This window comes from Pteropus medius, unplaced genomic scaffold (genome assembly GCF_902729225.1).
Source record: "Pteropus medius unplaced genomic scaffold, Ma_sr-lr_union100, whole genome shotgun sequence".
NCBI lineage: Eukaryota > Metazoa > Chordata > Mammalia > Chiroptera > Pteropodidae > Pteropus > Pteropus medius.
In genome coordinates this window covers 2,314,232-2,337,692 of record NW_024343732.1, presented here as the reverse complement: position 1 = coordinate 2,337,692, position 23,461 = coordinate 2,314,232, and the positions used below count along the sequence as shown (strand labels likewise).

The 23,461-nt window shown below is 51.3% G+C and overlaps 1 protein-coding gene across 4 annotated transcripts; it reads left to right on the top strand.

Moving 5' to 3' along the window:
* The first annotated feature begins 15,698 nt into the window (after positions 1-15,698).
* On the top strand, positions 15,699-23,026 carry HOMER3 (homer scaffold protein 3). 4 transcript variants are annotated; one of them, XM_039867933.1, is made up of 10 exons: positions 15,699-15,853; positions 17,561-17,642; positions 17,724-17,880; positions 18,135-18,266; positions 19,365-19,472; positions 20,299-20,420; positions 20,945-21,101; positions 21,415-21,525; positions 21,638-21,724; positions 22,579-23,026. In XM_039867933.1, the coding sequence occupies exons 2-10, from the start codon at positions 17,629-17,631 to the stop codon at positions 22,768-22,770; spliced, it is 1,080 nt and encodes a 359-aa protein (XP_039723867.1). In that variant the 5' UTR covers positions 15,699-15,853; positions 17,561-17,628; the 3' UTR covers positions 22,771-23,026. The 4 variants fall into 4 exon arrangements, with proteins under 4 accessions (XP_039723867.1, XP_039723870.1, XP_039723868.1 ...); XM_039867936.1 differs by lacking the exon at positions 15,699-15,853 and adding an exon at positions 15,892-16,105; XM_039867934.1 differs by lacking the exon at positions 15,699-15,853 and adding an exon at positions 15,892-16,115.
* Positions 23,027-23,461: the final 435 nt, after the last annotated feature.

The window sequence follows — 23,461 nt, the reverse complement described above, 5'->3', positions numbered from 1 at the left end:
TTGAGAGTTTGAATCCTGTCTTAACGTGTCCTCACTGTGCTGTGTGACCTGGGGCAAATGTTCCACCTCTGTGAGCCTCAGTTTTTCATTTGTGAAATAGGAAAAGATATCTACGGCCAGGGTTCTTAGAATCACTGCTGCCACATCACAAAGCTCACAGATGTCAGCTGTCGCATTTCCAATGTTCTGTGTCACTGGGAACCTGTCATGGAGGTTTCTTGTTGGCCCAATCGTCCTCCCAAAAATAGAGTTTCCAAGTCTTTACCTAAACCCCATGACATGATGGAAGGGCCACCCTGGGTGACCTTGCAAATTTACTTCACCTCTTAGAGCCTCAATATCCTCATTTGTAGGATAAGGATGTTCTCTCCATCCAGAGCATCATCTGAGAAGAGTACGTGTGAAAGGGATTCAGAGGAAAGCAATACAGGCAACCAATAAATAAATACTCAAGTAGAAATATTTGTCACCTCACTGACAATAGCCCAGAGAAATGTCAAAATTGCTAACACCTAGTGCTAGCTTGTGTTGGCAGAGATAGCAACCCCCTCCTTGCTGGCTTCCATGAAGATCACCCCAAACTTTTTGTTACTTACTGATGTAAAATTCACATAGCATAAAGTTCAACATTTTAAAGTGAATAATTCAAATGAAAATAAATAAATAAAAATAAAGTGAACCATTCAGTGGCATTTAGCACATTCACTATGTTGTACAGCCATCACCTCTATCTAGTCAAGAACATTCTGTCACCCCAAAAGGAGATCCCGTCCCCATGAGCAGTCACTCACGTCCCCTCTCCCCAGCCTCTGACAACCTCTAATCCACTTTCCATCTCTATGGATTTGCCTGTTCCAGACATTTCATATAGATGGGCTTAGACAACATACCACCTTTTGTTTCTGGCTTCTTTTACTTGGCATGATGTTTCAGAGTTCATTCATGTTATAGTGTGTGTTAGTGCTTCACTCCTTTTTATAGCTAAATAATATTCACTGTGTGGATAGACCACATATTGTTCATCCATTCATCTGCTGATGGGCATTTGGGTTGCTTTCACCTTTTGGTGATTGTGGATAGAGCTGCTCTGAACGTGTGTACAAGTTTTGGTTTATATACCTGTTGTCAATTCTTTTGGACTACATCTAAGAGTGGAATTACTGGATTATATGGTAACTCTGCATTTAACCTTTTGAGGAACCACTGAGCTGTTTTCCACAGGAATTTCACCAGACTTCAAGCCCTTTGCCAACCTACTAGCTGGGCCAGTGTCTTTAAATGTTGGTGCCCTTCTGCTCCTTGGAGCAAACCACTGGGGTCAACTCAAGGTGTGAGTCTTGATGTCCACAGATATATCAGGAGCCTTGCTGTGCTGGCAAACCATGGGGACAAAGCAAACAGAGGAAAGGAAGGGAAAAATTAAGGGGCCTTTGGGTGTGGAATACAATGGAGCTTTGGAAAAAGGAGTTCAATTCTGGAGGATAAAAGCCAAAGTGGGATGTGATTTTTGTAGAAATGGTGTAAAATGTAGACATGTGCCCATATACAGGGACACTATATTTGAGCTCGGAGAAGGCAGGTCTGCTCTGAACTGTCCCCATCTCCTAGAAAGTCGAGGGTAGGGGGCAGGAGTACTTCCTGTCCCTCCCCCAGCCACGCACTTCATGGCACAGAGTGCTTGACTGTGCAGTTTGGAAAGAAAATTCACTAAAGAGTATTCAAAGGAAGCAAAAATATCGAAGCACACTGGTGGCAATTGTCAGTCTTTGTTTCAGAGGCAGCTGTGGTTTTAGGAGAAAAAAGCACCAGATCTGAATAGAGACATTCTCCTCCCATTGCTTCCTCCCAGAACCTGGTTTGCGGGCTGCTCTGAAAGTCCCTCCAGGGTCTCTCTGACAGTCTCTTGGTAGCTTCTGTCCATCTCTTTGTTGGTTTGCTCACTCATTCACTGGATGACCTCCCTGAGAGGGGAGAGGGTCAGCCCCATACACACCAAGATGCTATTCCCAGAAGGAGCAGGAACAAATCCTGCAGGTGCACAGAGCGAGGAATGGAAGCCAAGGCTTCCTCCCTGAGCTATACTCATCTCGGCTGCTTTCGACCAAGACATTCACCCCTTTAGATGTCTCCTGTTTCAAATTGCCATCCATCAAGCATGTGGGAGGACCCCTGGAGCCCCCGCCACCGCGTGCCAGTCCTGCTCTCTCCCCTTCTCTCTATACAATGGGGTATAGGGAGGGAGCACTGAGCAAACAGGCGAAGGTCACACTGGGTTTACAAAAAGGAAAACCCACATTGAGTGCAAGGAAAGGTCTTTTCTGAGTGACAATGGGGTCCACGTTGGGAGAAGTGTCAGACCCAAGGGTCAGAACTCAGCAGAAAAGATACACTGGGTATCAGGTGCTTGGGGACAGCTGGGGGCACAACAGAGGCAGAGTGCAGTGGCTGCAGGCAGGCTGCGTTCATCTTCCCAGGAAAGGCACAATTCTCTTTCCTTTCAGACCCTCACCAGCCCCCTCCTCTGCCCTAGTTTCCTGTTTACCCATTCAGGGCCATGATTTATTTTGGGATGAGAACGTCTATCCTCCTTACTCTCTGTGGCCACTGGTCAGAGCCACGGCTGGCCATACTGGGAGAAGGGAGGCCCAAAGGAACCCAGCTTAGCTGAGAGAAAGCGGGTCCTTGGGGGAGGTTCTCAGTCAGGCCCGGCCTTGGCCCTTCTGTTTGTCTTCACAGACATCGACTAGGAGGGCAGACAGCCCGAATTTTCCAATTTCTCCACACACCTGATGAACAGGCTGACATGCTATTACAGCACTGTCTTTGTGGACATGAACAATGTCATTTGTGGACATGAACAATGTCATTTGGGAGTTGCTCGGGTGGGCCAGGCGTGGTTGAAGGTGGGTCGTGAAGTGTCTGAAGATAAATATTCCTTCAGTTCATGTGGACAAATGAAGATGCACTCATTTTCATTTTTTAAATTATGTTTATTTTATTGTTTATTAGATTTTATAAAGTTGAGTTTACCATTAGCTCCCACCTTCATCTGGGCAAACTCCTATCCATCCTTCAAAACCCAACATGCAGCCTCCCTCTTCCATCCTTCACACATCCACACAATGTTACATCTTTCTCCTCTGTACTGTGAGAGAGGAATCCCCTGGCACTATGGTCATCTGTTTATGACTCTTCCTCTCTCTCTGAACTCTGCTCTAACACCCAGCTCAAGGCCTGGTATACAGTGAGTACTCAGTAAATATGGAATTTGGGAGAACGTTTTTTAAAAAAATGCTTTTTTGAGATACAAAATTCACATACCATTGAATTCACCCATTTAAAGTATAAAGTTTAATGGTTTTTAAGACAGTCACAGATATGTGTAACCATCACCACAGTCAATTTTAGAACTCTTTAATCACCCCCCAAAATAAACCCTGTCCCCATTAGCAGTCATTCCCCACTCCCCCTCCCCCTGGCAACCACTAATCTGCTTTCTGTCTCTACAGATATGCCTGTTCTGGACATTTCATATCGATGGGATTATACACCATGTGGGCTTTTGTGTCTGGCTTCTTTCACTCGGCTTCATGTTTTCAGGGTTCATCCACATCGTAGCATGTGTCAAAGCTTCTTTCCTTTTCATGGCCAAATAATATTCCATTGTACAGATGGACCACATTTTGTTTATCCATTCATTCATTGATGAACACTTAGGTTGCTTCCACCCTTTTAGCTGTTATGAATAGTGCCGTCATGAACACATGTGTCAAGTGTCCAAGTGTTGGTATGGACATTTATTTTGACATCTCTTGGGTAGATAGTGAGGACTGTCAGTAAATATTTAATGGTTATACTGAACCTTGTTAAATAATCAATAGTCACCTGATTTGGGCAGACTGGAGATCCAATGCTGCTGTCAGTGAAATAAAAAATGTGGGTGGGAGTCTGCCCCCACTGGCTCATCTGTGAAGGGGAGTGCGAAGGTGCTAGGTTGCTCTGATTGCCTCCGAGGTACCTAAGGGTTCTGGGAAGAGAAAGTGCCCCTTCATAGACAGCTGCTATAATCACTTCCTCTCACCTGAGTCTCTCCAAAATGAAATTTTTGTTCTTTGAGGCCAGTTGGTCCACCACTGTGGCTTTTCGGGGCCCAGATCTGTGACCCAGAATGGACCGTGGCATTTTAGGGAGGCAGCTAATCTCACAGCTCCCTGGGTTTATTTTGGTCGAGGGTGGCAGGCTGGGTCAGCACCTTGGGGTGGCCTCTGCCTAGGACCATGAAACCTGAGGCCTCTAATGAGTGTCCTTGGCCTGCAGGTGTCTTGGACAGCGTCCGAGGCTGAGAATCTGGCCTGTGTCCAATCGGGAAAGGCCAAGGTGAGCGGCCGAGGTTCTGCCACTGGACGCTCTCGCTTTGCCCAAGAAATCTTGTCTCTGAAAAGTGAGCCCTGCCTCCCACCACTGCTGGGCCTCTGGGTGCCTATAGCAATTCAGGGTTCTCCAGAGAAACAGAATTAACACATTATATATAGCGTATGAAGAGATTTGTTTTAAGGAATTGGCTCATGTGATTATGCGGGTAGTAAGTCTGAAATCTATGTCCAGCAGGTAGGAAGCTCAGAGAGAGTTTCTGTGTTGCAGTTTTGAGGAGAATTCCTTTTTCCCCAGGACAACTCAGCATTTGCTCTTAAGGGCTTCGACTGATTAGATAAGTCCCACCCAGAGTATCAAGGACAACTTATTGGAGATATTAACCATATCCAGAAAATATTTTTGCTGCAACGTCTAGAATAGTATTTGACCAAAGAACTTGGCACTGATGCCTAAGATGAAACTAAATTTTAACTATTAGTATACTTGCCTGTCTCACACCCCTACAAACTCACCTGCTAGAATATCACCTCCTCTGCAAAGCAATCTGTGATGTGTCCACCACAAAGGAAGAACAGGGAGATGTGTTGACCAGCTGCATCTGGGCAGAGGGAGCCAGAAGGGGAGCAAGCAGGGCAGGCACACGGGGTAGCAGTGGGAGGGCAGTGGAGATGTCAGCAAAGGTGAGAGCTCCAAGGCCAGCCAAGTAGGTCAACTTTGCTACAAGGCAGTGGGGAGCCATAGTGAGTGCTGGAGTAGTGGAGGGGTATGGTTAGGTGTACCAACCATCATAAGATTTGTCATTGGCTGTTAAGGGTCTGTCAGCATCCCCAGGTGGGGGGCAATGAGGGCAGAGCCCCCGTCTAGGCAGGAAATGGCAAGGTCTAGGCTAAGGGCTGTTCTACTATCTTCATAGAGGTTGCCCCCACTTTACAGATTACAATTTATTGTTTTCCATTATTTTCAACATGCAATCTTAATTTGCAGGTCGTTTTTTTTCCTTTCATTAAAGTTTTTATTGTGAGGTAATTCTAGATTTACATGCAGTTGTAGAAAATAAACAGAGGATTGAAAGCATATGTTTATACAAAAACTTGTATGTGAATATAAGCATTATTCATAACAGTCAAAAGTGGAAACAATTTAAATGTCACTAACTAATGAATGAATATAATATGAAATATATATACAATGGAATATCATTCAGCCACAAAAGGGAATGAAATAGTGACACAGACTGCAACATGATTAAATCTTAAAAACATGACGCTGAGTAAAAGAAGCCAGACATAAAATAAAATGCCACATATTATATAGTTCCATTTATATAAAATACCTAGAATAGGCAAATCTATAGAGACAAAAAGTAGATTAGTGACTGGCACAAGGTACGAGAGGAGAATGAGAAGTGACTTCTAATTGGTGTAGAGTTTCTTTTTGGGGGTGATGAAAATATTCCAGAATTAGATAGTGGTGATGGTTGTACAATTTTGTGGATATACTAAAAAAAGCCCCACTGAATTGAACACTTTAAAGGGGTGAATTTTATGGTATATAAATTATATATCAATAAAGTTTTTGAAAAAAAATGAATACAGAGAAATACGGGGTACGCTTCACCTCACTTCCAGTGGGAACATCTTGCAAGAATATGGTACATTATAACAACCAGAAAACCAATATCAATATAATCGACAGACCTTATTCAGATTTCTCCAGTCTTAAGTGCACTCATGTGTATGCCTCATTTTGAAGAATTATTAATAGAATAATTTTAAAGAAATTAAATAGAATTTTAAAGAAATATTAATAATAATAATGGCAGTAGCTGTCTGAGTGCCAGCCACACAACAGGCTCCCTGGTACCCAATCCTACCACAGCAAGGTGGGAACCATCTCCCAGAAGAGGCTCAGAGTAATAAAAGGCTTTGCCCAAGGTTAAATTTTTATGGATGGCATGAGGTAGGGATCATTCGTTTTGTTCCACATGAATATCCTGTTGCTCCAGAACAATTTCTTGAAAAGCCCATCCATGTCCAAGCTCATATAGGGAACCATGGGTGGGGCAGAGATGCCAACCCAGAAACATCTGACTCAACCCCCGATAGTCTCCAAGCCCCCTGTGGGCCTGTCCTAACCGCTGAGTTGAGCAAGCTTTGCCCTGTCAGCACAATGCAGTGACTTTTGAGAGCGTTTGCCAAAGGAAGCAGGGTGGGGAAGCACAGGCCAGCTCTGACTTGCTTCTTTTCCGCAGGATGGTGAAACATCTGATTCGACCTCCTGCCTGCCCCAACCCCGCCTTTTTAAATACTTTTCCTTTTCCTGCCTTTTTCTGAGGGGCAAGGTGAACACTCTTCACGCATGTCTTTGCCAAGGGAAAGTTCAAGGCCTTGCCCCTGTCCAGTGCCTTCATCCACTGGGAGATGTGCACAAGAGGACCCCAGGCCACCCTCAGACCTGCTCAGCGGCCCCCAAGTCTCCCCAAATCAGAGAGAAGCTCCATCAAACATCCAAACATCCAGGAGCCTCCCTAGACTTCTCCTTCAGATTCCAGAACATTCTCCCCCATTCTTAGCCAACTTCTCATAATTGCTCCCTGGCCCCCGCAGGAGAGCCATCTCTCCCCCAGAGGCTGCCCCAGCTCATCTTTGGTCTCCTCAACATCACCATCTCCCAGCCTCTTCTCCCTACAACAGCCACAGGGAGATTTCCAGAACTTACAAACCACAGCTCAAAACTCTCCCACGACTTCCTTCATCCTAGAACAGAACCTACTCCTTGCAGCCTCCTAGGAGGCTCCCCACACCCCACCCATCTCCCTGGCCTCCCCACCTTCCTTCTCCCCGATGCTCACTCTGCTCCAGCCTCAGCAACCTCCTTCATGTTCTTCAAACATGCCTAGCTTCTTTCTACCTCAGGATATTTGCATGTGCTGTGCCCTCCACCTATGATCTCTTTCCTCCTGATCTCAGTGTGCCTGACTCCTCCTCTTTCTGGTCTCAGCTCAAATGTCACCTCCTCAGAGGGCCTTCCCTGCACATCCTGGAGACGGCAAGGCAGCCCCCACTTCTCTCCCCCACCACCACCCCATGTCCATGCTTTCTAGCTTCCTGTTTGATTTCCTTCTCAGTATATATTGCCCTGTGACCTCTCTTTGTTTATATATTTGCCTTTTATGCTTATTGTACCCCATACTCAGCATAAGGTCCAGGACATGGTTAGACCTCAAAATACCTTTATAAAATGAATGAATGAATGAATGAATGAATGAGTGAGTGAGTGAGTGAATGGACTGAAGTGGTTAAGGGACCAGAAGTCACAAGAACCCCTTCTGAGGTCCAGCTACTGTTTACACAGTAACAGTGTAACGGTAACTGTAACAGTAATAGTGTAACAATAACAGTGGGTGAACTGTTTATACCTTCTGGAATCCTGAGAAAACCCCAGACCTGGCCACTGGGCATCTCTGGAAGGAGCCAGGTCAGGATATGGGTGGGGGTACAGCCCAGTCCTGCACTCACCTGGCTTGGTGTCCTGAGGGAACCTTGATACTCTGAGCCTCAGTTTCCTTTTCTGGAAAACAGGCATAATAATAATTATGAACTCTTCTGCCGAATGAATGAATGAATGAATGAATGAATGAATGAAACTATACCAGGGAGTGATGAGAGCTCTGAAGACAAATAAGAGGACAGATGGAAAGTGCTGGAAGGGGCATGGTGGGCTGAGTGTGGTAATGAGTGAGGTTTCCTGGAGGAGGTGACACGAGCAGAATTTTGAGGACTTTCTGGAAAACCGGAGATCCCTGAGTTTGGGGTCTGTGATTTTTTTTTTAATTGAAGTAAAATTCACATAATACATATTAATGATTTTAAAATAATATAAATCAGTGGCACTTAGCACACTTACAAGGTTGTGCAGCCACCACCTCTATCTAGTTCCAGAACACTTCATCCTCCCAAAAGGAAACCCCGTCCCTATTACAAAGTTACTCTCCAGTTCCCCTTTGGGGGCCTCTGATTTTAATCCACATCTTGCAAAATACATGTCTCTGATATTTATTTGCAAAGGTCAAATATTCAGAGAAATGGACACACTCAACCACCATTGCTGGAAGCAGAGTGAGATATGGTGTGGCATGAAAGACAGGATCCATCAAAAGCCTCAAAAATGTGTGATTCCACTTTTAAGGCCATTCCCCAAAAATAACCCTTGAAGAAGCAACCTAGATGCCCAACCATAGGGGATCAGCTTAATAAATCATGAAAGAGCCTTTGATGATGAAATCTTTCAACACAAGAAGAAAGACTAGTATTGATCCTTGTAGAAAGTGGGCCTCGACTGACAAGTCGTGGATACAGTATGATTGTATTATGGCTGAGAAGAGAAAAAAGAAAAAATCTAGAATGAAATAGGCCATCATTTTAGTAACAGTGATTTCTGGGCATTCATTTTATTTTAAAATTTTTATTCACTCAACAGATATTTATGGAGCACATGGTGTGTGCCAGCCCACACCCACTGAAGGCAGGGATGGCTCTGAATTTAGTTAGTTTGTTTCCTGTGCCAGGGTGTTTTAACTCACCAGTGAACACCAGGCACGTCGTAAATTCATAATAAAAATGGACTCAGGGAATTAAACACTATGACAAGGGATCTATTTACATTATTTACATTATGATTGTTTGTGTTTCCTAAAACTCTTTCTACACTGAGCACATATTACTTTGGCAATCAGAAGAGAAAACATATACAACTGATTCTGTTAGAAAACGTATGCCACGGCTCCTCCTGGCCTCTCACCAAAAATGAGCTCCTGCTCTCCATCTCACCAGCCACTCAACACACTTGCCACTCTTTCAGGAGGTGGAGGGTTCTCATGGGTCCTTCTGCTCTTGGCACGCCCCCTCCCTCTCTCAGACTCAGTTTCCCCAGCTGTAGAAGGTGGCTGTGAAAGCTCCTACCAGGCCAGCTTCTGAGTGTAATGCTCTGATGTCACTGTCTTAAAGTTCTGAATAATTTTTCAGCAAGGGGCCCTGAGTTTTCCTTTTGCACTGGATCCTACAAGTCAGGCAGGCAACGCTGCCCTGTTGGATCCACTGAGAAGCAGTCATCCTGTGCCCAACTGTGATCCTCTGCCTGGACAGCCTATGGCCACTGCTCTTCAGCCTCCCAGCCAGAAGAAGACAAGACAGGACTTGACCCAGGTCCCTGACTGCAGCCCGTACAGTATTTTCCCTGTGTATGCAGCCAGTGCCTAATGCGTGACCCTTTCTTTTTCCCTCAGTTGTCCTCCTCCCTCAGCCAGGGGACAGCAGGCTCCCTTGGAGCTGCAGGATCTGCTCAGGGAAGCAGATGTTTCCGTCTAGCTGGAGGCCTGGAATTTCAGTGATAAGAGGCCTTTAGAGAAAGACAGTGACAGAGAGAAATAAAGAGAGAGGGAGGGAGGGAGGGGGAGAGAGAAGGGGAGGAAGAGAGAATGAGAGAGAGTGCAGCAGGCTGGACAAGAAGGAAAGAAGGTTTTTGAGACAGGCTTCCTCTCCGAGGCCCCGGGAGTGGTACGAACTCAGAGCCTGAGGCCAATACCAAATATATAATAGTGGTGACAACAATGTCATTTGTTTATCAAGCACAGCACAAGATACCCTCCAAGTTGTGATAACTGAGGGAGAAAGTCTTAGAATTACCTTCCTCTTTCCTCAGTCCATTCACCATGTGGCACTCTGGTGAATCTTATCTGAAACATGTCAAAACAGATCATGTCCCTCTCCTGTTCAAAAGGCTTTCATGGCTCCCCAGGGCTCTGAGTACAAAGTCTACATTTTCTGTTGGGGCCTGTGAGGCTCCTTGGGACCCAGCCTATGGAGATCCCTGCCCTCCAGAACAACCGCTATTCCCACAACTCACCCTGTTCCAACCACACCCGCCTCCTCAATGCTGCTCAGAGGGCTGAACACATTCCTGCCTCAGAGCCTTTGCACACACTGTTCCCCTGAATCACTTCCTCCCCTGAGCAGCCTCCACCAACCACCTATTGCTTTGTCTGGTTTTCTCCTCTTTGCAAAAACTGTCAGATTTACTGACATGCTACTCAGTCCTCTGTTTATCATCCATCTTGTCCACCAAATAGCAGTGCATTCCCTCAGGGCAGGGCCTCCCACAGTACTGGGATGCAGTAGGTGCTCAATAAACACGAGTTAACAGATGAGGAACTCCCATCTTACAGAGAAGGAAACAGAGGCCCAGGAAGACCCCCAATGTGTCCATAGAGACAGGCTGTCAAACTCCTGGATCTGAGCCCAGATTGTACGAAGTCTACCTACAGGTAGGTGGTGCCCCTCCTCCACCTGTGGGTAAATAAGGCTCCAAAGGCTGCAGGGAGCAGGGCCTGGCTCTCAGACCTGGGTTCAAGGCCAAGCTTTCCACCGGTCAGCTTTTTATTTGAGGAGTTGGCTTAAGCACACCGAGCTTCAGTTTTCTCTTTTATAAAAATTAAGTTACAGGTCAGGCCTGTGGGCTCCTGCCTTGGGCTGCCACAGCAAGTGTCCTCTTCCCCAGTGCCCCTTTCTTTCCTCCCACACCTGGTGACAATGGAGCCCTGAAAAGCCTTGGCCTGAGCCTGGATTCTGAGGAGCTCCAATTTGAGTTGTGGGCACAGGCAAACACTCCGGTCCTCTGGGGTCAGGGTTAGGGGAGTAGAGGGAGTCTGAGAAGGCTTCCTGGAGGAGGGGGTGTTAGAGCTGAATGCAGAGGCTCAGATGTAGGGTCCAGCGGTGTGGCCAATGGAGATGAGAAGCTAGGTTTTCCCTCTGAAGCCTCCAAGAGAGCCATAGAGGTGGCTCAGATGCACCAGCCTCTGAGGTGCCAGAGCAGCCAAGTGAGCAAAGCAGCCTGTTAAGGGATGGAGGAGGATGGGTAGAGGGAGGGCTCATTTAGGGGTGGCCCAGAGAGGAGAATCCTGACTCCAGACTGTGCCTGGAGACCAGAAATGGCCTCCCCGAGCAGATCGAGGGAAGTGGCTGCTGCATCTGAGTCACTCAGTTCCTGCAAGAACATTCGGCACCCAGCGGCCCCGCGTAGGCTGTCACCGAGCAGGAACACGGCCCCCGGAGCCCCTCCTCTCAGCCTTCCCTGAGGCCTCCCGCTCTCTGTTCCCACAGCTGTTCCTTCAAGGCCACAGAAGGAGAGTAGGAGGAGAGGGCAGGCGAGGGAGAGGCCACGTAGGCTGTTCGGCCAGAATTCGGGAATTTGAGGGGAGGGGAGCTTCCCTGGCTGAGGGTCCAGTGTGTGCTGGGGTTGTCCAAGCCTCAGGACTCAACCCAAGATGGGGAAACTGAGGCTCAGAGAAAGGAAGGGATTGCCCCATTTTGCACATGTATAAACACCCAGATCTTTACTAAGAACTAAAACCCAGCCTGAAGCCTGCAGTGTAAATCTGATCAAGTCCCTTCCTCTCTGGCTCAAACTCTCCCATGGCTCCCCAGTACCCTTGGAATGAAATCCACACACCTTATGTCCCAAGAGGCTCCGCCTGGCACCTGTGACACCCTCAGCCTTCAGAATCCCCTACTCTCCTCTCATTCGGACCACCTGACGTCCCCACCGTTCCTCATGCACCCAGCCCATCCCTACCTCAGGGCCTTTGAACATGCTGTGTCCTCTGCCCAGAGCACTCTTTGTGAGTTATTACCCCATTTGATCCCTTAGGAAAGGTGCAAAGAGAGGAGGTCATGTGCCCCGAAACATACAGCACACCAGTAATGACTGGTATTCCCAACCAGGCCCGTCTGATCATCCCCCCACCCAAAACCCTCTCCCACCAATGCTGCCATGTTTAAAACAGGCCTCCAGACCAGTCCACCTCAGAGCTGATTCTCACCCCCTCCAGGTCTTGCCACCTCCAGCTATATGCCAAAGACCCTCAGGCCTCAGGCCTAAAGCCCCTGCTCAGGAATCCCCTGGGCCAGCCTAACCACCATGTCTCCCAGTGTCCCTTGTCCCTCCTGACATGGTCGCAATTTCTCCGCCCCACTTTCTGCCCTTCATGCTAGCGGATGGCAGAGTCTTCAAGGACGGTACATCCAAAAATAATCAGGCCCGACCTATCTCCCAAAAATGGAGCAGCCCCGCCCAGCCACCTGGCACCACGGAGGTAATTAGTACACGTGGCAATGAGGGAAATTAGGTCTGTGGGATTCAGACCACAGATCCAGGTTTGGAGTTGGATGGGGGTGCAAATGCCGCCACCTCCCATCTCCAAGTGGTCCTGATCCTAGGAGCTCAATTCTAACCCAGAGCTGGACCCCCTTCTTGAGCCCCTTCGTGCCTGGGCCTGAGGGAGCCTGGCTTCATTACTTCTGAGGGGATGATTGTTTAATGAATTAACTTTGGCCTTGGGCAGAAGTTGAGTTGGATCTAAATTTAAGGCAAGGTCACTTTCACCAATATTGAGTCATCTAGCTCTCCTCTGCCATGACCTCCATGCATCTCCCAAAGCCAAGATGCCTAACCCAAAGGAAGCCTCAGCCCAGCCTTTGAGTTGCTCCCAGGCTGGAGAAGTCAGTTAGACACCCCCCTGCCCCGTGGGGTCAGGGTTGGGCCAGAAGGAGGGAAGGTGTTGGGGAAGATCTAGAGGAAGAGGAGGGAGGGTTTTTCAAAGAAAAGAACATTGGAGGTGTGGCTTTGAGGGATGAATAGGAGCTTTCCGGGAGGATAAGTTCTGGTGGCTGGACCAGCTGGCCATGGCTGGGGGAATGGTGAGATGGAGGAGAAGGATGGCTGGAAGAGCACATAAGGAGCCCAGAGCTAAATATTTGGAGGATATCATACCAGGTTAAATGTATTTTGTCCCTAATAGCTCATGCCTGGTTGGGACCCTTCAACCTCTAAAAGAGAAAGTCTTAAGAACTTTGCTCAGAATCAAAACCACATACCCAGACAGTCAAGAATAAATATGTTTGTAACAGTGAGCATTTAATAAGTTCTCAGGGGCATGCCTTCTTCACACAAGGACTTGTTGGACCCTTACAGGAGACTTCAGAAGTGGGCACCATTCTTATGCACATTTTATAGATGAGGAAACTAAGGCACAGGGAGGGAAACCGGCTTCTTTAAAGTCACAGTGCTGGTAAGAGGCAGGTCTGGGAGTCACCTTCTGGCTCACATGACTCTAGAGACCACCAAGGCTGGGCCTAGAATCCCTTCTTTATAGAAGTGTTTACAGAGTTCCTACTGCAGGTCAGCCTTTCTCTAGGTACTGGGACAGAGCTGTGGAAGAGGTGGATGGGAATGAAATCATGCCATAACAGATCTAGGTAGCCACTGTGAACCGTGCCACAGAGTTGCGCATGTCGCTTTGGGGAAGAGTGAAAACTTCCCCTGATCTGGTGGAACAGAAACCCTCCAGGGAGGAGATAGGCTTTAGCTTTACTCCAAAGGTTGAGTCACATTAACTAGCCAGAGGCCATAAGCATCACTCTGTAAAGTGCTTCCTTAGAGCCAAACAAACCATTCTAGTTTCTGTTTGGTCCCTCCTATGACAGGATGCTCATTCTCTCACATCTTTCCTCAGTCCCAGGGGAAAGCTGTTACTTCTAGTCAGCCACCCTGGGCTGGTGACATCTGCCTGATCTTCAAGGATAGCCCCAAGGAGAAGAGGGCTCAGGCTGGGGTGGGGGTGGCAGTTCAGGGAAGCACTCTACTCATTTACACCCTGGGGACAATAAGGAGGTGCTAATGTCACCTGAATCCTCCCTGCCTCTTCCCCAGCCCTGTGCACATCGGCCCATTCTCCAGGTGAGAAAACAGGTCTAAAACTGACAAAGCCATTCCCTTAGTTTGGACTCAACTAAGACAATTTCAGGTCATGGCTGCTCAAGGCCAGCACCATCCCAGCCCCTCCCGGAGCCTGACGGGGGCCCAGGAAAGGATTCAGCTTCCCACTCTCTCTCATGCTATTGCCTTCTGCCCCCACATAAGGAGGAAAGATGGCCTGCCTCCACTCCACACACATGCCGGAATGGCCATGTGACCCCAGCTCCGTAGCAGGCCACCACTCAGCACACCCTGAGAGGCTTCCAGAAGCCTTGGCTGGCCCTGCTGGCACCTTTCCAGTTACTTTTTATTATTATTATTATTTCTTTGGTAATAAGAAAAAGTCACTCTTTCCACAGAACAGACGGTATTCTCTTTGTTCCCCACAGTGTTCATGCATTTCGTGGCTTCGGGCCTGAGAGTGAAGCCAAGTCTTTTGCTTGTGCAGATGCCTCGTGAAGTTAGAAGCAGACTGGGAAACTGAGTCTGCACCTGTTTCCCCAGGAAACCTCAGAAGTGACCAGCCCTCCGGAAGCTCCCAGACCTGGCCACAACTGAAGTAATAAACAGGTAACACAGGTCAGGGATCTCACAGAAAGGGAAGAGGGAGTGGGGCAGGGCAGGGCAGGGAGAGATCTCTTCCAAGCCCAGGATGGTCAGAGAAGCTTCCAGGAGGAGAGGAGCCGAAGGGCTCTCCGGGTGGAGGGAATGGCTTGGGCAAAGGCTTGGAGGGAGGAAAACTCAGATCTTGGCCCCGGGCACAAGTCTCCAGAATTAACCTAAAGGTAATTTGAAAGTAGCTACCAGGTCAGATGTGTGATTTTGTCAAGGGAACAGAAATAAGAGGGAAAGGGTATGTGACAGAGACCAAAAGCAAAACCTCTCAGGTTGTCAGAAAGCTCAACTGTGAGGCTCAGAGCTTCAAGGAACTGTGGGCCTTGGGTCTGAGGAACCTTGGTAGCTCTGCCCACAAACCGATGGCTCTGTGTGACTCGGAGGCAGGCTGGTGCCTGGGGAGGTGATCAAGGCTCAGCCCCAGAAGGATCTGCTTCCGGCAAGTATATGAAGGAGTGGGCTCCCTCTGACCGGATGTGGCAATCCAGGCCTGTGGACTCACCATTCGGTGGGAACTGGACACTGACACTCCCTGGATTTGTGAACCCTATAACACACCAATTATCATTGTCACCCAACCATCCTTGGCATTGTCACAGTTGTCTTGATACATTGTTGTAGTTCTTCGTCTATCTCCTGTGTCTCTGCCTCTCCGCCCCCGTTTCTCTGTCTCTGAGTCTGGGTCTCTGTCGCCACCCCCACCCCGTCCTTCCCCGCTCTTACCCCCACCCCCAGCCCTCTCCCCATTCCTACGGGCTCTCCCACTCCATCCTCCTTCCCCTCTCCCCTGCCGCGGAGACCCAGTAGGGGGCGCTGCGGGAGGCCTCGGGGCCCCGGGAGGCGGGGCGGGCGGCGGCCGCGTCGGGACCAACCGCGATGGGACCGGAGGCGGCGCGGGCGGCGGCGGCGGCGCAGACAAAGGCGCGGGCGGCGCGGAGGGCGGCGCGGAGGGCGCGGGGCCCGGAGCCATCGAGCGAGCCGGGCGCCCGGTGCGGGGAGTCGGCGCCGCGGGCCGCACCCGACTCCACCGGGACACTCACGAGGCGCTAATCCGGTAGGGTGAGCCCGGCCGGCCAAGCCTGCGCCGGGGCGCAGGGGCCCCGAAGTTCCAGGGCCGGGGAGGGAGCGAGGGTCTCCGAAGTTCCGGACACGGAGGCTAGGAGGAGCCCCGAAATTCCAAGTCTTTAAGGGGCGCAGCGGCCCTGAAGTTCCAGAGCTCGGGTCGGGTCGCGGACAGTGCTAGGCGTTCCCAAAGTTCCTTCCCCGAAGGAGGCTGCGAAGGTGTCTCCGAAGTTCCAGACCTTAGGTGGGGACCGGTAAGAGGGGACCCCGAAATTCCCAACCTGGGGATGGAAGAGTGGCAGGGGGTCCCTAAAGTTCAGCAATCGGGGCGATGCGGAGGATCCCCGAAGTTCTGGACCTGGGGTTGGAGGAGGCAGATAATGTATCTCCGAAGTTCTTGACCTGGAGTCGGGGCGTCGCGGGGATCTCGGAAATTCCAAGGTGGGGGACCCGAAGTTGAGGCGCGTACTAGGCTCCCTGCTCCTGATACGGGTGAGGACTCAATCCTGACTAAATATCAAGCCCTGGGACTGGGGCGCATGGGGTGGGGCTTCGCCCCCAGAGGCGATCGAGGATCCCAGGCACCAGGCAGGGTCGGGTCCTCTCCGGGAGCCCCGCGGCGTCTGAGTCGCATGATGAGTTGATGAGTAACTTTCCCCAAACTCGCCAGTCGCAGTAGGAGCGTCCTGGCCGGAAGGGCCTGAGTTCCTGGGACCCCTGCACCGTGGAGCCCCAGCCTGACTCGGACCCGCCCCCAACCCGGGCCAGAGCTGCCGCCCCTCCCCCACCAGGGGTTCCGGTTTCAGACCCTGTGACCTGGACAGCAGCTGCCCAGGACGGAGGCGGGGATGTGGGGGGGCATCCCCCTCTAACCACGGAGGCCACTTGGCCGGGCGTCCCTTCCCCCAATTTTCCCCGCCCCCACAAGTCCCTCCTGGGTTCCCTACAGATCCTGTCAGGACTAACCCATGCAAGTTTGAGCGCGCAGGGGGAGGGTAAGGAAGTCGCCCCTTGCAGCTGTTCCTGGTTTCTGTGGGGTGGTGGATAGGGAACCAGCAAAGAGAATGGGGAGACCATCTCCCAGTCCTGGGTCCTACCCAACCCCCCATGGTATGGGGAGTGAATGGTGATGGGCAATCTGGCAGTGGGCACCAGGGTGGTCTTTTGGGGCTGCATCCTGTCTTTTTACAAGGATGGAGATTCCCTGGGGATTTGGACTTTGACTAAGCCTGTGCCTGTGCCCTAGAGTGGGAGTGGAGGGGGCCTTCTCTGGGGCCAGTGGGAACTGGTTTCCCAGTAGGCACCTGATGATGCCCCACTTTTTGCTGGAGGCTCTGGTGTGGGGAGCCTCGGGTGAATGTGTGGGAAAGTACTGAAGGAGAGCTGGCCTTGGCCGCCTTGGTGCACCCAGAGATTGAGGTGGCTTTACTGGGGATCCAGGAACCAGGATGATGAGAGGTTTATGCTGAGATGTTAGGGGCCACCTGGCTCCTCTCAGAAAGCCATCTCCTGCCCAAGGTGTTGTGGAGGCTTCTCTAGATGGAGAGTCAGGGTGTTCTTGCTCTGAGTGATCTACCGATTCCCTCACCTTTTCGATGAAGTTCTATGAATGGTGCACCTTGAAGTGGGTCCTGAGGTTGGACCTGCTTGGCCTCCCTCAACCAGTCCTGGGGGTACACTCAGCCTCCTCTTCCCCCAGAGGCTGAACCAGCAGCTCCTGCCATCCTTCTGGTTGCCCCTTGGAGCCCATCCAGTCCAGCCTGACCAATGTCCACAGCCAGGTGAGCCCCTGCCTCTACCAGCTTGGCTCTCAGCCCCTTGGAGGATACTCGGCGCCCACTGAGGGTCCTTTCTCCACACAGGGAGCAGCCCATCTTCAGCACACGTGCACACGTGTTCCAGATTGACCCAGCCACCAAACGAAACTGGATCCCCGCGGGCAAGCACGCGCTCACCGTCTCCTACTTCTATGATGCCACCCGCAATGTCTATCGAATCATCAGCATCGGGGGTGCCAAGGTCCTGGCGGGGCCTAGGTTGGGTAGCAGGTGACAAAGGGTAGCAGCAACAAGCCTGGGTCTAGTTGTTGTCTTGCTGTGTGCCCAGGGGCAGAAGGAGGAGGGATCCCTGACCCTTTCTGGGCCTCAGTTTCTTCCTACTGAAATGGCTCAGTCCAAGAGCCTCCAAAGCACTAATATGAAGTGATACCTTGGGGGTCTCACGTTCATTATTAGCTATTCATTTAACCTCGAACTTTGCTCTCCTTTCCGTAGGCCATTATCAACAGCACTGTCACCCCCAACATGACCTTTACCAAAACCTCCCAAAAGTTCGGGCAGTGGGCAGACAGTCGTGCCAACACTGTCTATGGCCTTGGCTTTGCCTCTGAGCAGCATCTGACCCAGGTGGGTCTTGAGGGTACATGATGGGAGGGACAGGGCTGAACCTGGGTCTTCTCCTGGATATACTGGGGCCCCTGGGCCTCCACTTTCCCAGCTGCAGAATTGGACAAGCCAGAAGCCCCTTCATGGTTCCCTGGTTTACATCCAAGCTCTACAGGCCAGCCACTCCAATCTTGGGTATACCCTGCCTCTCTTTTGGTGCAGGAATGGGCTGGGTGCTTCCCTACATACCTTAACACTACATCATCACTTCCCTCCACCCTCCACTGCCTCTAGACTTCAGTATTCTGTTATCCATTGTTTTCCTGGATAGTTAGTTCTCTCTGAGTCCTGCTGAGGGCATGACAATTTTCTTCTCTTTCTTCTAGAAGCTTTTGTTTTCCTTTCACATTTAAGCCTTGAATTTATTTCTATGAGTGGTGTAAGGTAGGAGTATTTTTTCCCATATGAGCATTCAGTTACTCTTGGGCCAGTTTTGAAAAGACCACTTGCCCCCAGTGAATTGCACTGGCTCCTTTGCATAAATCAAGTGGCTGTATGTCTGTAAATGTTTTCTTTAAAAAATCATTTTCAAACTAAGAAAATTTAATTTAAGATGAAAAAAAAGTATATCCTACCTTAACTGAAAAGCTAGCATAGGCAACAAATATAAATATTAACACGACAAAAATGAGAACAGGGCATTCGATTTCTCACTGGCTAGGGTTCCAAGCCCAAGACTTGCTTTCTCTTTTTCATACAAATATTTACACATGTCTCAGGCATTAAAGACAGATCAGCACCCACCTAAGGCTCTCCTTGTTGAAATAACTCTGGTTGAGAGGAAATGGGGATTCCTTTCTCATGGTGGCTCAATGTAAGCCTTTTCCATGAACATCCCACCCCCGCCCTCAAACAGACTCTGCTCACTGGGGCATCATTTTCCAAACCTTCCCACTCTTCCAGTTTAGGAGATTAGGGGATACACGCAGTTCCTAAAGTTTATTCCTAAGTGACAGGGCCGGCACTGGGTGGGGGTGACCTGGCGGGGCCCTAGAGGAGAACGCCAGGGGTGTGTCGATTGTCTGTTCCTGTCCCTCTCCTCCCGCCCCCCCGGCCCAGTTTGCTGAGAAGTTCCAAGAAGTGAAGGAAGCAGCAAGACTGGCGAGGGAGAAATCTCAGGATGGTGGGGAGCTGACCAATCCAGCCCTGGGACTCACTGCCCACCAGGTCAGCCCTCCCTGTTCCATGCCTGCCCAACGCTTAACCAATATCAGGGGGTCTGTGCACTGTGCTGGTACCCAGAACCAAATGCTCACAGATCCATGGCAGTGACCGTAGAGGAAGGGTATGGGTGCCATGGAGCATGTCTGGGGATGGGGGGGTCTGGCTTAGCTTTGGCTCAGAGAAAGCCAGAAAGCCAGTTCATATGGCAGAGTGAAAATCTGGAAGTTGAGATGGCTAAGTAGGGGCCAGAGTAAAGAACTGTTCCTGGATGGTTTCCCAAATTAATTTATTTAGCATATTTTATTGACCACCTACTGTGTGTCAGGCCCAGGACTGGACATAAGGGTTACAGAGATGAAAACGCAGGCTAGCCCTTGCCCTCAAGGCTCAGTGGTCCAGGCAGCAAGGTGGATTCATAAGGAATTCAGCCTGGTGGAGAGGGCTTCCTGTTAGAATCTGAAATGGATGTTGAAGTTCAGCCCCAGGGAGGGGCATTGCTCCTATGGAATAGCACGGAGGTTTTAGATTGTTCCCCCTTAACAGATATCGAATATTTCAGTGGGTTTAGACTGGTCTGAATCAGGTTTGCTCCTGAGGGGTTGGTGAGAGCCCAGGTAGGCAAGGTGGGGGCCCAGGAGCCATGGGGAGCCCTGGAAGGTGGGTAAGGAGGGGAATGGCGCACTTGGATCCCAGTGTTGGAAAGGACGCCTACCCTGCCACGACCCCAGTAGCACGAGCTCTGATCCCAACCATGACCTAATAGGTAATAGGTCCTTGACTGAAGCCACCCTCCCCACTGCTGTGACCCTGCTTCTTCCCATGCACTCAGGTGCCTCCGAGCCCCCTCGTTAGCGCCAACGGCCCTGGCGATGAGAAATTGTTCCGCAGTCAGAGCGCAGATGCCCCTGGCCCAGCAGAGCGCGAGCGGCTCAAGAAGATGCTGTCAGAGGGGTGAGGGGGGTACGGCGGGACACAGGGGCGGGGCAAGAAGAAGGACGGGGAGAGGAGCTTCTCAGAAACTGCTGGGGCGCGACAGGCGACGGGTTTGACTGTACCTAAGGCCTGGGGACCCCAATCCTGCGGCTTCCGGAGGCCAACGCTCTCCGGCCTTGACCTCGCCTTCCTGGTGCTGACCCCGCCCCCGCCCGGTCCACACCTCCCCCGGATAGTTCTGAACCCACTGGAGCCTCCCAAACCCACCCCGTTCTAGCCACGTCCCCATGGCTGACCCTTTGTTGCATTCCCGCTATCTCATTGAGCTGACTGATACCACGCGCCTACTCTGATTCCTCTCGTGACAAGGGTCCGCCTCCTGGGTACTTCCCCGCCCTGGCTCCGCCCCTAACCGGCCCGCCCTGGCCCCGCTCCCTAGTCTGCTTTGACTCCGACCCCCTTCCCAGTCAGTGCGGGCCCCTTCCCTAGACTAACGTCCGCTCGCCTGGCTCTGCCCCCTGCCGACCCCCGCGTCCCCGCAGCTCCGTGGGCGAGGTGCAATGGGAGGCCGAGTTCTTCGCGCTGCAGGACAGCAACAACAAGTTGGCGGGCGCCCTGCGAGAGGCCAACGCCGCTGCCACCCAGTGGAGGCAGCAGCTGGAAGCCCAGCGCGCAGAGGCCGAGCGGCTGCGGCAGCGGGTGAGGGGACCTCTCTCTCCCAGAGACCCCAAGCGTCTCGGGCATCTGTGGAGCCCCAGCCTCCTCACGTCCTGTCTAGGTTCACAGAGTGGCTGTGTGATCTCTGCAGGTCACTTCCCTGAGCCTCAAGAGTTTCAGGCTCTGTAAAATGGTCTGAAATAGAATGAACCTCAGAAGGGTGTCAGACCCTAAAGTCTTTCCTGCCATGGGTTGGGTGGTAGGTCCAACCAGGGGGATGGTGAATGCTTAGTCTCAGTGGAACTAAGCAGGAGGCAGATTCCCCAGGGAGTGGCTGACCTTTCTGTCCATGCAGGTGGCTGAGCTGGAGGCCCAGGCAGCCACAGAGCCACCCCCAGTCAGCGAGAAGGAGGGACCTGGCCAGGCTGTGGAGCAACTGGAAGCCCTAGTGCAAACCAAGGATCAGGTGAGCACTAAGAGTGTGAGCGTGTGTGTGTCCCCAGGCTTCACCTTCCCTGACCTCCCATGGGGGGCGGCTAGGATCTCCAGAACAGACCCTGGGAACTCTTCTCCACTAGGAGATCCAGACACTGAAGAGCCAGGCTGGTGGGCCCCGCGAGGCCCTTGACGCAGTGGAACGGGAAGAGACACAGCAGAAGGTGCAGGTGTGTGTGGTTGCTGGGGGGTGGGGTGACCACGTATGGGCAGCCGGCCTCTGGTGTCGGACAGGCCTGGGATCTTCCCTACCTGGCAGGTCCCCCTGAGTCTCAGTTTCTCTACCTGTAAATGGGGTCAGGAAGACATCTACCTAAGGTTGTGAAGGATTGGGAAGATCAGATGCATGGAAGGTCTGAGGTATTTTGTAAATGGTGTTGTTGGTACAATATTTTATATTCAACAAGTAATTTTTGAGTCTGCTGAGTTCCAGCATTTGATGCCATCCAGGCCTCAGCACATCTCCAACCTGAGGTCAGGAATTTGCATTTGAACCAGAGCTGGCTGGCCTGGCTTTCGCTAAAGACTTTATCCAGGAAAAGTTCATGGGGCACGTCCTGTGAGTCTGCAGGTGGAGGTGTTCAAGGATATGTTGACCCCCAAAAGCGTCCCAGGGAGAGAGAAGTTGGGGAAATGCTCCCCATTATCTCCTGGGCAGCATGCACAGTATGTGCAAAGGCCCTAAGGTAGGGAGCACATCAGTATGTTCAAGGAGCCACAAGGAGGCCTGCGAGGCTGAGTTGGAATGAGAATGGAGGAGGGAGGGGTGTGGATTTCATCCTGTCTGATGGGTCACAGGAGGGTTTTCAGAAGAGGGACGTGATCAGTTCTATAATTTTCGAATTGGCCAGGGACCAAGGAGTGTCTTGGGCACAGGAGGCAGGGAGGTGGCTTGGCCCAGAGGGGGGCCAAGATGTGGAGGGGGCTTGGCCCAGAGGGGGGTCTATATGGGGATAGCACTCAGATGCTGGATGCCCTTGGACACTTTTGAGGGCCCCCAACCCTGCCTACCCTCTCCCTGCAGGATCTGGAGACCCGAAACACAGAGTTGGAGCACCAGCTACGGGCAATGGAGCGCAGCCTGGAGGAGGCACGGGCTGAAAGGGAACGAGCAAGGGCCGAGGTGGGCCGGGCTGCACAGCTGCTGGACGTCAGGCTGTTCGAGCTGAGCGAGCTTCGGGAGGGCCTGGCCCGCCTGGCTGAGGGCACCCCCTGAGCTTTGAGCCTGGCCACTGGTCCATGTGGAAGCCGGGGCCTGTGGGAGGGGGTTTTACACAAATGCTTCCCACCTGGGGCACAGGCCAGCCGCAGGCGGCACAACAGGCCATTCGCCCTGGCAGGGACCGGGGCCAACTCAGCCCAGGGAGGGCCTGGCCACTCACAGCTCAGGGGCTGTTTTGGGCTTTTCATTATGTAGGATTTCTAGACTCCCTAGGGCATGTGCTGGTGCCCAGATTACATTTCTAAGCGTGGCTGTGTGTGTGTGGTGTATGGGCACCCGGGCACCTCGATGCCATCATGGGCCCACTCCCACCTCCCCAGGTGCACCTTAGCTGCCCTCCATCACATAAGGTTGGGAAGCCCACTGGCAGGTAAGCAGGGTGAGGCTCAGAGCCTGCTCGGTGTGAGCCTGCTCAGTCCCCATAGCTCTGCCCACCCCTGCTTTCTCCATCTCTTGGGGCTCAGTGTATAGTGCCTGGACCAGGTTGGACTTTGGTTGCCCCTGGTTAATCCCACCTTCACTCTGGCTACAAATCCCACATTTGACAAAGTGGGCATGCAGGGAAACTCCTAGACTACAGCCATATTCACCAAGGGGATGATCTGACCAACCTCATGGCCACAGTTGGAGAGGTGTAGATGCTATGCCCATTTTCCAGATGTGGGAACAGAGGCCCTGAGGGAAT